The sequence below is a fragment of the Mesoplodon bidens genome (genome assembly GCF_964165515.1).
Source record: "Mesoplodon bidens genome assembly, chromosome: 11".
Taxonomy (NCBI): domain Eukaryota; kingdom Metazoa; phylum Chordata; class Mammalia; order Artiodactyla; family Ziphiidae; genus Mesoplodon; species Mesoplodon bidens.
In genome coordinates, this window is record NC_138167.1 from 85,326,772 (window position 1) to 85,341,571 (window position 14,800).

Here is a 14,800-nt window from a genome sequence, read left to right on the forward strand (position 1 = left end):
AAAATGCCAGCTGTCTCCAGGGCACCTTGCTATCCCTAACTATGTGTTCTTCCCCTGCTCTAGTGGAAAAAAGGAAAATCTCAAATTGCTTTACTTTAGTTTGATTTTATAAGAGGCTTGCTGACCACCATTTCAGTGTTATGACCATTGTCAGTTCAAATTACACAGATGTTTGTGGAATCAGTTTTATTAGTGCCTTCTTCCCTGAAGAAGTAATGTTATTTATGTTGCCAATATTTAAAATTCAACAACTAACTTAATTTTGCACTACTTTTGTAATAGGTTTTTTACCCACTGTTTTTCCTTCTCTCAGCTTTCCGAAATAAAAGATAAAGAAGTAGGAATGAAGCAGCATGAAGAAAATGAGGCTAAACTTACCATGCAGATTACAGCATTAAATGAAAACTTGGGCACCATAAAGAAGGAGTGGCAGTCCAGTCAGCGGAGAGTCAGTGAGCTTGAGAAACAGACGGACGACTTACGGGGTGAAATTGCAGTATTGGAAGCAACGGTTCAGAATAATCAAGACGAAAGGAGGGCACTACTAGAAAGGTGGTTGATGTCTAGTAAAATTAGTTTATTTCCATGCTAAGTGATAAAAAGGTTGTTGTATTCCACATTTAAAAAAATAGAAGTCTTGAGAAAAATGCTCCTGCAGGTATTTAAGTAGCCATTTAAAAATTAACCCTTACAACAGAGTTGAAATTAATGTATTATGTTTAAAGTTACTAAAGTAGTTCATTATCTGTGTTCAGGAGAGGGTCTTTAATGATTTTTTAAGAATGAATTGTTTTTGCAATCTATTTCAGGTGTCTTAAAGGAGAAGGTGAAATAGAAAAGCTTCAAACCAAAGTACTAGAACTGCAAAGAAAGCTGGATAATACAACTGCAGCAGTGCAGGAACTGGGCAGAGAGAATCAGTCCCTTCAAGTGAGTCACCTGGTGTATGAGGCAGTTCTTTAGTCTAGAATTTACCTCTTAGTGAAAAGTATATTTTCAGCATTAAAAAAAAAATCTCATATTTAATAATACTTTTGAATGGCTACTGCCCGTCTAGCAGTATTGCAAGTATTACGGGTAATTAAATATAAAATTTAAAGAACTTATCTGAGACCCCAGTGATTAGAGAGCCATGTCATTCATGAATTGTCATTATTGGGAAGAGCACAAATGAATGAATGAGTTGCTATGTGATAAAGAAGTGATCTGATTAGATGCTCAGAGTTCCAAGGAAGGATTGTTCCTTAGGGTTAGAATGAATGGGAAATCACCAAAGGTTAGAAATTACCAATGCCTTTGAGGAATAAAACTTGCTTTGCTTTATTTATTTATTGTCATTCAGACTTAATTATGTAACAACTTTTGATAATGGAAGTTGACCAAAGTATTTCTGATTTTTAAAATTTTATCCATTTTAAAACTTGTCCACCAAATTAGAAATTATCATTCTTTACAACGTTGAATATTATAATGTTTTTTTTTTTGAATAGATCAAACATACACAAGCATTGAATAGAAAGTGGGCTGAAGACAATGAAGTACAAAACTGTATGGCCTGTGGGAAAGGCTTTTCAGTAACCGTGAGACGGGTAAATGGTTTTGTTATATTGCTATGGTTCTTGATTTTATTCCTCAGTGACAATGTTTTAACCATCGAAATTGTCCTGCATTTGACAGATTTAAAAAGTTTTGCCATTTATTAACTTTAATTTACAACTACATAGGATAATTAAGTTTCATGAAATCTTGTTTCTGGTTAGAGTGTTTCAATTTTAGTTTTAAATCCAGTTATTACCTTCCTACTGAGTTACTCTCTTGGATAATCATTTTCTGAACCAGTGCATCAGTATTAAACTCATGTTTTAGTCATCATAGGGTTCTCTTAGAGGAAGAAAAAGCAGAGATAAAAAAATCATTTTAGGGCTTCCCTGGTGGCGCAGTGGTTGAGAGTCCGCCTGCCGATGCAGGGGACACGGGTTCGTGCCCCGGTCCGGGAAGATCCCACATGCCGCGGAGCAGCTGGGCCCGTGAGCCATAGCCGCTAAGCCTGCGCATCTAGAGCCTGTGCTCCGCAACGGGAGAGGCCACAACAGTGAGAGGCCCACGTACTGCAAAAAAAAAAAAAAAAAAAATCATTTAAAATAATGCCATTATGTGATGTTTCAAGTTTATATTCCTATTGAAGAAATTATGCCTGAAACATTTTGTAAATAGGAATAGTTTTTCACCTGATAGAAGTGCTTTATTAAGTACTTTATTAAGGCATTAAAATGCCTCCTAAGGTTCTTCTGAGATTTCCAAGATAAATTCCATATTAAATGTTTAGTACAGTATCTGATTAAATAGGAAACATTCAAATTAACTAAGGGATTAAATCGACATACTGAGGTTTTATATTATTAAATGCTAATCACTTGAAAGTTAGTATACCTTCACAGTGAAGTCTGCTGTATTCTTGTAGTCTCATAATACTTTTGGTATAGTTTTTATGCTTAAAAATGTTTAATTTTTGTCATTTACAGCATCACTGCAGACAATGTGGAAATATCTTCTGTGCTGAGTGTTCAGCCAAAAATGCCTTAACCCCTTCTTCCAAGAAGCCTGTTCGTGTCTGTGATGCATGTTTCAATGACTTGCAAGGATAATGGGTTATCGCAACTTCAGAGTAATATTACACTAACATTAGATTTTTAATAATACACTTAATAGATATCTTGGACTACTACTATTCGGTTTGGACAGTGGTTGCAATACTAAACCAAATTAGAATTCATATATTTTGGAATGTTATCAAGTAAAACTCTTCTATTTTTGTGAGACTCGAGCCCATCTTTCATTACTTTTTTCCATTTACCCCGGAACAGCTTTCATGCCAAGTTTAGAAGTAGCCAATGAAATGTAAATAAATTTTGGATGGAAAATAGCAATGTATTTTTTTAAATATAATTTCATTGTTCAGAAATGACATGAATGCACTTCCATAGCTTACTTCTTCTTTCTCCCAAGAAATGTACATGGGTGATGTTACCATATCAGATATGTTGCACAGTAACACATTAATTATATTAAATATTCTCATTGTGAAATGCAAAGAACTATAAAGCTTTTTTTCCCTTATACACAGGTCCATAGCTCAGTTGCATTGTTATTGTTACAAATTTACTACTCAAGTGTTCCAAATACAGATTATATTTAAATATTAACCATGAATTCAAACATGGTTTTTATTTTAACAATATTGATTAAATTCTTTTGGGTGGATTTTATGAAAACCTCTGGAAAATTAATTTGCTTATTTTATGGTTATCCTCGGGTTCTATTTTAAAGATCAGGGTTAATTTTTCTTTTTGTCTTTTTCTATCTCATTTTTAAACTCCCATGTAGTCTTAATTAAGAATCCTACAAAACTTCCCACCCTCATCCCCAGTTGGAAGGTGAATAATAGAAGTTGTATAATGGTCCTATTCTCTGCTTAAGTGGGAAGTCTTCTGAGATTAGCCTTCATTTTATATCCTCATTTTGTCTCTCCAGCATCTTCAAGAATCTGAATTTGCTTTTTTAATGGATCTGCTTTTTTCAAGGTAATTTGGTTTAACCTTCTCAAGCGTAGCTCAGCTTCACTGTAATTGTTTTATAGATTTTGCATCTTAAAGCTAGTAACTGATATTGCTATAGTCTTATCTGTGAAAACAAATACAAAATGGTAAGGAGACATTAAATATTCTGCTTTATATTTTCTGCTTTATATTCTCTTCTTACCTAATAGGGAAGGATTTTTTAAAGTTTTAAATTTGACTTAAATTTTAAAAGGTTCTGAATTTGGGGTTCCATATCAACTGTGTATCTGTTTACTTTGCAAAAATAATGCTATGAAATTACCTTGAAATAACAGTTGGATAATAGAGTATCACCAAAAACAGATGTATTTAGGAATCCCCAAATTATAACTAGAACTGAAACAGACTGGCAAATTGAGGGTAATTAAAAATTAGCTTATTTGGATGTGAACAATAGAACTGAACTTTAATTTAGCAGTCTTATTAATTTGGAAAATTGGAGAACATCTGAAGAGAAAACTCACTAATACTGGTTTATTACTCTAAGAAGAAATGTAAAGGTATATATTCATTCAGTGCAATCATTTGGTAATAGGGAAGGATGGGAGCTAATATTTCATTTACAATACATAGTTTATAATGTACACTTGCTTTCAAATATCATGCTGAAATGAAATTATCATGTTTATGCTCTTCCTATAATGTATACAAACAAAGAGATTGCCATATATTCATTTAATTATTTAAAAAACCCATTTAAGTAAACTCTGTTGTCAGTAGCTACTAAGGACCCTGACTGAGTCCCTGGACTCGGATAAACATGTATCCTTGAGTGTATAGAACAAAGAAATACAGTGGATCTTTATTAAAAATAAGCTGGATAATAAAAATTGAGCTAAAATTATTTATGCATTTTCATATAAATTCTTTCAAATAGTCTTAATTCTACACTTATAAGTAAATTAATAAGCATGTTGGAAAAACATATTCACAGCACCACTGTTATTTTTTTATGATAATGAAACTTCACAGGAATTCTTCTGGCTTAGAATATTTGTTCATTCATCTCCCAGTTGGGTGCACTGAAGGCCTTTCCCTGTCTTGTCCCCCCACCCACATATTCATAAAAAATTGTGGGGACAACAAATACAACCATATGTATTTGAGTGATTTTTCTACTTTTCATCTAGCTAATCTCACTTCCTAGGCCCCAAGTAATTAGGCTATTATATTTAGAAATGAAACAATATTTTGCTATTAATCTCACCAATAAGGTGTTTTGGAAACAAAAATTAAAGGGTTTTCTGTTTCTTTTAATTAAAAAGTCATCTTCTGAGTGCTTACTGGTTCGACATTTTAGATGTCTGCTGGTACTATTTGTCAGTGATTTAGAGTTGGCACGTATGGAGTCCCAGCTCTCACGCAAAGCCTATTGGCATCACGTGTTAGTAAATTCTAAACCCAAGCACAGAAACGTGAGTTAAAATCAAGTCTTGCTGGGTTAGTGTACAATAAACTACACCTACAGAATTTTTAGTAGAAAGAAGACAAAGCTGCTGGCATAGGATTTATTTTGAAGAAAAGAGGGAAACAAACACAAACACCTCAATGCAGTGTATAATTTTGTTCAACTACCTCTTAATGTGGAATTAGCTAGTTTAATAGTTTCTTCACAGTAATGTTACATAGTAACTGCCAAATTTGTTAGTTCCCCATCTCTCTTGAAAAGGCTATATGATTATTTTATAGTTTTGGGAACTTTAAAGCCACTTTTTTTTAACCTTGCATTTGCATAAAGATGTTTAGCTTTTAAGTGGAAAGCAAATTATGATCATATATTTTGATATTCATGACCTATTTGACTATAGCAGTTTTTTTTAAATGCACTTTGGCTATGAAACCATGGATGATTTGATCCATAAAATTTAAACGTGCCATCAATTTAGTATTCCTAGACAAGAGCTTGATGAATGGTATTCTGTAATTATATAATGTACCACACATTATTGTCTTAATTGCCCTTTGCCTGAATTTTAATGATCAGTTATTGTTGCAAATGTGAATACTGTGCATAAACTAAATTTATGTAAAATTGTATAAAATAGAATTGGAAATAGCTAGGTTCTCTCCCTGTAGAAGTAGTGAATTGACTGTAACATGATGCAGTTATGTATATGACATTCTGTACTTCTTGAACTGGATCATATATTCATAACTTCTGTAGATACTTTTTGCATGAATATTTTTTGTTTAGTTTTTGGATTCATTGTATTGTTTACTACTTGTGATCATGTAGTTGTGCCTTATTTGTGAGAGAGTTTAGCTCAGTAAATACTGTGGTTTCTAAACTCAGTGAGTGGAAGGTTATTGATTATAAATGTAACTGATAAATTATATAACATTTGAATCTGTATAAAGAACAATGGAAGAATCCTTTATTGAATTGTTGCTTTTTTAAAAAAATATGCTAAAGATATTAAAATAATTTCTAGTAGATATATTCTGTGACTAAATTATTTTGTCTATTTAAAAGAGTTATTAGCCATTTTACATTAATTTATTTACAGATTTAGAACTTTGCACTTGGATATAGACAATGAATGGGTGTGCTTTATTTTTTTAAATTAATTTTTATCGGAGTATAGTTGATTTACAATGTTGTGTTAGTTTCTAGTGTATAGCAAAGTGAATCAGCTATACGTATACATATATCCCTTTTGGATTTTCTTCCCATTTAGGTCACCACAGAGCACTGAATAGAGTTCCCTGTGCTATACAGTAGGTTCTCATTAGTTAGTTATCTATTTTATAGATAGTGTTAATAGTGTGTATATATATATATATATATATATGTGTGTGTGTGTGTGTGTGTGTGTCAATCCCAGCCTCACAATCGGTGTGCTTTAATGTTCAACTAAGAATAGTAATTAAGTTCATATTTCAAGAGAAATTACTAATGCTATTTTGCTCGAGACATCCCCTTTTCATTTCATTCATTATTGAGAAAAATTAACAAAACTAAAAAATATTAAACAGTATTAATCTCTTCTTTCATTGTACATTTAATACCCAGGTGACCATTTAAAGGCTCAATGTACCATTGCTTTTTACTGATCTTTTTTTCCCCCTGGGAACCAAAGTTCCAGAAGTGATTTTTCATTTTACTCTGTGTTTCCCTCGGAAGAGAATAACATGTATATCCTCAAGCACTTAATATATTATATATCAGATATGCTCTTTTGTGAGCTTTATAGAATTTCACTTTAAATACATAGTATATTCTTTTAAGTTTTATCTTATTGTGGTAAGAACAGTTAACATGAGATCTACCCTCTTGACAACTCTTGTAAAAGCGTACAGTACAGCAGATCTCCCGAGCTTACTCATTTTGCTTAACTGAAACTTTATGCCCATTTATTAGTAACTCCCCATTTCCCCCTTCCCCCAGCCTCTGGCAACTACCATTCCACTCTTTTTGATTCTATGAATTTGAGTATTTTAGAAATCTCATATAAGTGGAATCATGCAGTATTTGTCTTTCTGTGACTGACTTATTTCCCTTAGCATAATGTCCTCAAGGTTCATCTATGTTGTTTCATATTGCAGAAGTTCCTTCTTTTTCAAGGCTGAATAGAATTCCATTGTATGTACGTACCAGAGTTTCTTTATCCACTCATCTGTTGGTGAACATTAAGGTTTTTTCCGTATCTTGGCTCTTGTGACTAGTGCTGCAATGAACATAGAAGTGTTAATATTTCTTTGTATATTGAATATTTTAAAGCTGTTTTACATCTTAACTAATTAAATTTACATGTTAACATAGTCAATCTTTTTCTCCCTTTAATGAGATTTAAGGGAGAAAATAGTTTTATACATATAAACAAATATATGTTTACAGGACTCAGACTAAAAGGAATCTTGGGAGATCACCTAGTCCATTGCCCTTTTCCTAAGTTGGCTGATATCTAGAAATCCTTGCAAGACAATTGTTAATTTCTTCCTAAAAAAATACATAGTTTTCATCTCTAAGAACTCACTTGAAATTTTTTCTCCTGTACTTTGCCTTTTTTTCTCATTTATTCTTAGGCATTGACCATAGTTACTGCTTTCCTGATTTTCCTTTCATTTTCACTTACTCCGAATAAATATGACATTATTATACATGGGCTGTGACCCTCCATTCTAATGGTGCTTGGCCCTTGAAAAGAACTGTTATGCTGCACTTGTCTATACTGCCTGGTTTACATGGTGAAATCACATTTTTCTCAAAGAATTAACTGTGCATGTGACTTCCCCAAGCATCATCCTTTCTATCCCATTCTCCAGCTTAAGGAGATCAGTTAAGGTATCATTTGTCTTGCAGTCCAACTTGATAAATTTACAACTTCCATTTTGGAAACTGCCAAAGGTACCATGTCTGAAATTGAAATCTGTGATTTCCTTTTGATATAATCTGACTATAAGAACTAGTTCCTTACATGCAGTTAATAGTATATTCCACCATGATAATAGTTCAAGCTCTCTTTCTTAAGAAATTTTAATGATGTTTCAAGTCCTGCCAAATAAGACGAAGTAACTGTACTGTACTAACACACACACACACACACACACACACATTCAAAACCAGAAAGAAGTTTTATGACAAGCTCCACTGTTCTTCAAAAAGTGAGATTTAGAGAAAGATATCCTACTATTTCTATGAAATTTCCCAAGTAAAACTGTTAACTGGTGAAACTGGAACAGATATTTGCTTTTTCTTTCTTAAAACAATGGAATTTAGTCTTTGGGATTTTCTCCTTCCATGTTAAGAGTTATAAAAAGTATACCTGAGATAAATAAACTGTTGGCGACTAGGAATTTAAAAACTGCCACTAAGATGGAGACCTTATTATTCATTGCTTAGTATGTTAAAAGAGCAATCAAACTTTGTATGAGGTAGGACTGTAGAGCAGTAAGGCTGATTTATAAGTCATGTAGGAAACTTGGTTTCATTACAGATATACACAAAGTAAGATGCTAGAATTCATATCAGATGCAAGCAAGTGGGCATTGTTTTCCTCCTGATACTGCATTTACCTGATCATTCACCTTTTACGAATTATAATAGCATCATACTTCCCTCGCCCCTCTTGCAAGCCTGACTCAAGCATTATAACGTAGTCTGGATATCAGCATGTATACACTTACCAAGAAATTCCTTCTGGTTCAAATTTGTTGCAGCCATTATTACTCTATGCTGGGGAATTTCCTAGCTTAAATTCTGGAACTTCTTTAAAATGCACATTTTCTTTTAGCTCATCACTAGGTAAGTGTTACAAGTTTGAATGAAAGAATACCTTAATCCCTAATGTCTAAAAAGGTGTGCTACTTGTTTTAGGTCCCTAAATTTCTGAGGATTCTGCAGGCAAAGTGAATAAGGACATCTTCTTGGTTTCCTGACTCTTGGTGAAGCAAGAGATTGCTGCTGTTAATTGTGCAATCCATGTTTTCTGTTAAGAAAGAGAAAATATATAGAGAGAAGAGAATGTTAAATTTCTCACATATTTGGATTAATATTTTCCTTTGTATTTGTTGACTTGCTCTTTAAAACTGAAGACTGATGAAACATTTGCCTGTTTCCCATTTTTTCTTAAATCGAATATATCATAAATATCTCTAATCACATATGAAAATGCAAATGGATTAGATGAATATGGTATGCAAGTTGGATAAACAATTGTGAGTAATCAAGAAACCATAATAGTCAATGATGACTAATTACAAAGATGAATACTGGGAATATAAGTAGTTTGAAAGCTGAATTCCTTGAATTTCCACTTTGTGTAGAAACAGAAGTTCTTAATCAGTGGCATAACTTGAAAAACAGACTGAGGGAGGAAATTGACTCCTTGAAAATAATGTAGTCTTCCATTAATTGTCTGGCCACATTGCTGCCCTGATGAAAGCCTACCAGGGGAAAGACAAAAATGGAAACTTCTAAGATAAAGAAACCAGAGTCAGATAGGCAGCTGCTCTTCAGCTCCATAGCTGTAAAAACAGTAGCATAGGGCTTCTCTGGTGGCGCAGTGGTTGAGAGTCCGCCTGCCGATGCAGGGGATGCGGGTTCGTGCCCCGGTCCGGGAGGATCCCACATGCCGCGGAGCGACTGGGCCCGTGAGCCATGGCTGCTGAGCCTGCGCGTCTGGAGCCTGTGCTCCGCAACGGGAGAGGCCACAACAGTGAGAGGCCCGCGTACCGCCAAAAAAACAAAAAAACAAAAAAACAAAAAAAAAAAACAGTAGCATAGTTTCAAAGGGTGAAGAGAAGACTTGACGCAGTTCATTTCTCCAGGAGCCCCTCACTTAAGCTGGCATCATACTGTTTGCATACTGGGGCTTTGGAAATTGATCAGATCATCTTAAAAATCAATCCAAAGCAGTTCTTCCCCCATTTCCTACAGATCCCCCAGAAGTCAGAGGCAGCTCTTGAGCTTCTGCCACAGGAAAAAATGAGGGAGGCTGTGTCAACACTGGGGATGTAAGAAGATGGTCAGTTCTGAGGTTTCTGAGCCTGGTATGGTCTAGATATTCATATCCTTCCCCTCCTTCCAACCTCCCCCCTTCCCAAAGCAGGAGAGGAAAATACACAAAGCTTTCCATTCACTGTTCCTTAATGAGCTTGGGGTGAGATTTTTTTCCTTAAGTCTGAAGAATCAAAACCTACAAAATTGAAATACATACCTTGATGTTTTCTGTTTGGGCTTGTAATAAGAATGCTGCTATACACTGTCGATAGCGGTTTTCATGTTGTATGAGGAAAGAATTTCTCAGTTCAAAGACTAGAAAAATATTAAAGACAAAAAGCCAAAGCATTTAATATGAAATCCACAGTTTCTCAGTACAAGAACTTGGATTTTTGTTTCTTTATTGAGTGTGGGAGGTTTATGTCGATTAAAAAAGAATCTGATTCCAAGACCAAGACTTTACTGCTATGTCCAAAGAGAGCCCACTTAAATATGAAAACCTTTTCTTCCTTAGCCAATGACTTCTGGGGCTTGAGGAAATGCATTTATGGCTTAAGTGATGGAAAATGTATTCCTTCCCAAGGAAAAAGCTTAGCATAATAGGTAGATTTTGTGTGTGTAAAATATAGATAATACAAATACGAAAAATAATACAATCATGGTTTCTTTGACCTCCACCACTCCTTCTAAAAATGTTTTATTTTGGGGGCTTCCCTGGTGGCGCAGTGGTTGAGAGTCTGCCTGCCGATGCAGGGGACATGGGTTCTTGCCCCAGTCCGGGAAGATCCCACATGCCACGGAGCGGCTGGGCCCGTGAGCCATGGCCGCTGAGCCTGCGCATCCGGAGCCTGTGCTCCACAACGGGAGAGGCCACAACAGTGAGAGGCCCGCATACCGCAAAAAAAAAAAAAAAAAAAAGTTTTATTTTTGTACTTAAAGGGAAGTCACATCAAAACAACAGTTAAACAAATTAAGATGTAGCAAAAATACAAAACCACCTGAATGCTTCACAGCAGTCCAAGAAAAGGCAAAAAAATGGACTCAAATAAAATCCAACATCCACCAAATTATGTGAAATGTAAAACAACAAAAAAAATGTTGGCATGGTTTCTGTGTTTGAAAAGAAACAGTCTGTTCTGTCATTTCCTAGCTGGTCTCTTAAAGAAATGATAGGAGATACTGGGAGAGCAGATTTTCCTCTTTTTATACAGCTGGAGCTCTTAAAATGAAAGCTTCTTCCTTGAATTATTTATACAGCACCAGGAATAAAATTTTTCAGCCTATACATTCTTTCTACAGTCAGTTTATGTTTAGGAACAAATAAAATTACACCAGGGCTGGCTCCGGGTCAAAACAAGTACTTCAGAGAGGAGGAGGAGAACACTGACTCTTCCTGGATGACCATTAAGCTGATGCTTGCTCACAGTCATTAGTTCTGTTCCTTGAAGTTTGTGGGTTTAATTCAGACGCACTGAGGCAAGTTGGGCCTCATTTCAGCATCGAAGCAAATGTGAGACTTTTATTTTCTTAACTGCAAGAACTACTTCAGCATTACAGATTGTAACAGACTAAACCTCATAATTCCTAAATTCTACCACAACAAAGCCTGTCAAGGTCATGAAATTCTGTCCAGCTTCTCTGGGGTGAGAGGACTTAAACCTATTAAAATGACTTTCTGGAAAAAAGGTCTGGCTGTTTTTGTTTTACTCCCTGATTTTTCTCTTTATAAATTCCCTGTAGTAAGTGAGGCTTTAAAGATCAGGTTGTTGTTCTTGGCTGGATTTCAGAATCCATGTTCCTCAAAATTGTAACTGTAGTTCTCAGTTATTTAAGGTATCCCTCATCTGTTTAGTTTGTAATATGGCTACTAAGGGCTTAATAAACAAAAGGACCTGGTATGGCTAGGCTTAGAAAATAAAATGAGATAATAAATGGTCAGGAATAGCTTTTTTCTGTCTGATGTTCTAATATAATGATTAATAATTAATAGTTGATGTCATTTATTCAGCACCTACTATGTACTAGGCAGAGTGCTATGTATTTTTTTCCTTTTTGTGTCATTTATTTAACTCCAAATAGCCAAAGCAATCTTAAGAAAGAAGAATGGAGCTGGGGGGATCACACTCCCTGACTTCAGACTATACTGCAAAGCTGCAGTAGTCAAAACAGTATAGTACCAGCACAAAAACAGAAACAGAGATCAATGGAACAGGCTAGAAAGCCCAGAAATAAACCCACGCACTTATGGTCAATTAACCTACAACAAAGGAGGCAAGAATATACAATGGAGAAAAGACTGTCTCTTCAATAAGTGGTGCTGGGTAAACTGGACAGCTATTGTAAAAGAATGAAATTAGAATGTTCTCTAACACCATAAATAAACTCAAAATGGATTAAAGACCTAAAAGTAAGACCAGATACTATAAAACTCCTAGAGGAAAACATAAGCAGGACACTGTGACATAAGTTAGAGCAACATTTCTTGGGATCCATCTCCTAGAGTAATGAAAACAAAAGCAAAAATAAACAAATGGTACCTAATTAAACTTAAAAGCTTTTGCACAGCAAAGGAAATCATAACACAAAAAGACATCCTACAGAATAGGAGAAAATATTTGTAAATGATGCGACCGACAAGGGATTAATTTCCAAAATAAACAAAGAGCTTATAAAACAACCCATCAAAAAATGGGCAGAAGACCTAAATAGACATTTCTCCAAAGAAGATACACAGATGGCTACGGGCACATGAAAAGATGCTCCACATCACAAATTACCAGAGAAATGCAAATAAAAACTACAATGAGGTACCACCTCACACTGGTCAGAATGGCCATTTTCAAAATATCTACAGATAATAAGCTGGAGAGGGTGTGGAGAAAAGGGAATCCTCTTACACTGTTGGTGGGAATGTAAACTGGTGCAGCCACTATGGAGAACAGTATGGATGTTCATTAAAAAACTAAAAATAGCATTACCATATGATCCAGCAGCCCTACTTCTGGGCATATATCTGGTAAAGACAAAAACTGATTTGAAAAGCTATATGCACCCCCAGTGTTCACAGCAGCACTATTTACAGTAGCCAAGACATGGAAACAACCTAAATGTCCATCGATAGATGAATGGATAAGGATGGTGTGGTGTGTGATGTGTATACATACACACACACACACACACACACACACACACACACACACACACACACTGGAATATTGGCCGTAAAAAAGAATGAAATAATGCCATTTACAGCAACATGGATGGACCTAGAGATTATCATATAACGTGAAGTCTGACAGAGAAATACAAATATCATATGATACCGCTTATATGTGGAATCTAAAAAAGGGATACAAGTGAACTTATTTACAAAACAGAAATAGACTCACAGACATAGAAAACAATTTTTTGGTTACCAAAGGGGAAAGGTGGGGGAGGGATAAATTAGGAATTTAGGATTAACAGGTACACACTACTATATATAAAATAAACAACAAGGTCCTACTGTGTAGCACAGGGAACTAAGTTCAGTATCTTGTAATAACCTATAATGGAAAAGAATCTGAAAAAGAATATATATGTATGTATAACTGAATCATTTTGTTGTGTACTTGGAACACTGTAAATCCACTATACTTCAATTAAAAAAAAAAAAAGGTCAACTAATTCCCACTTACACATGAGGGCACAGATTAGGTGAATTTTTCCAGGGTCACACAGCTTGTGAATAATACAGCCGGGATCTGAAACTAAGTCTCTGTCACTCCAAAGCACCATCTCTTCTGTTTTTCAGACTTTACTGTCTCACTCTACAGCTGTTCTACCTCATGCACTGTGTCTGAACAGTTAAAATAACCACCAGAGCAATGAGAAAAATATTTAAAAAACAGAAATGAAATGGTAGTGACAAGTCAAAAAGTAACAAAAGATGGTGGAAGTATGGTTTTTAAAAAGGTACTGATTTTATTTAAAAAGAAAAAGGAATACAAGAGAAAAAACATGCATCTCCTAAGGGAATCCTGTGATGTCAGATTTCCCATAAAGTCCAGTTGGCTGGCAGGGCTGTGGCTGACCTGAGCCCACGCTGCTTCCCTCTCTTGCTTGGGGGATCTGACACCTTCCTCCACTCACATCCATTTATCGTGGCAGAATCTTCTAACTATGGCCACTGTAGTGAGAAGGTTGTGCTCCTCTGAGATGCCCCTTTTTAGGCTTGCTTGGGAAAGCTCTGGTTTATGCAGACTTTGGCCTGTGATAGTGATTGGTCCGTGCCAAATCTGCTCTAAGAGGCCTTAAGGCCTGCCCAGTTGCTTTTCAGCAAATCTTAGCAGACACAGAAAGAACAGACAAAAGAGGCAGAAGGCTCTAGTTCTGGATACAGGTTTCCCCTCATTGGAGCCCTGCTGCTCTTGGGGAGAGAGTTTGCATCCATTCACGAGTTAAACATTTAAATATACAGCTTAGTTACACTGGTGTATTCACTGTGTAATGTGGCTCTGCTGAGTACAAGTAGGTCCTGTGCTAATGACTGGTGCTCTGGGCTTGGCTGCTGGAGTGGGAAGTGCAGGACATGGATAGCGCTCCCTCTTTTCCTGCTCCTCCCTCGGGACAGGAAGACACTCCCCTCCTGCCTGGCTTTGCTGGTCTTCTAGGAGCCTGTACCCAAGAACGAATGATGGATGCTTCCTTCTGAACACTGCTGGCACCCGTACTAAGTAGGCCAGAACGTCCTTCAAGGCCC

The 14,800-nt window shown here is 35.7% G+C and overlaps 2 protein-coding genes across 8 annotated transcripts in view; one reads left to right on the top strand and one right to left on the bottom strand.

Annotated features, from left to right (window-relative positions):
• Positions 1 to 9,104, top strand: part of EEA1 (early endosome antigen 1) — a 315,773-nt gene extending 306,669 nt beyond the window's left edge. For 5 of the 7 annotated variants that reach the window (XM_081247857.1, XM_081247858.1, XM_081247859.1 and 2 more), the window contains 4 exons: positions 314 to 552; positions 810 to 930; positions 1,491 to 1,589; positions 2,523 to 6,043. In XM_081247857.1, the coding sequence (XP_081103983.1) occupies positions 314 to 552; positions 810 to 930; positions 1,491 to 1,589; positions 2,523 to 2,645 (582 nt within the window). In that variant the 3' untranslated portion in view covers positions 2,646 to 6,043. Of the gene's footprint in view, positions 1 to 313; positions 553 to 809; positions 931 to 1,490; positions 1,590 to 2,522; positions 6,044 to 8,934 lie in introns of those variants that run through there. The other 2 variants (XR_014016979.1, XR_014016978.1) reach the window with 2 other exon arrangements.
• PLEKHG7 (pleckstrin homology and RhoGEF domain containing G7) overlaps positions 8,939 to 14,800 on the bottom strand; it is a gene marked incomplete at both ends in the record, with an annotated part of 83,041 nt that continues 77,179 nt past the window's right edge. Inside the window, 2 exon segments of the mRNA XM_081249104.1 lie at positions 8,939 to 9,046; positions 10,277 to 10,374. Of these exon segments, the coding sequence (XP_081105230.1) occupies positions 8,939 to 9,046; positions 10,277 to 10,374 (206 nt within the window).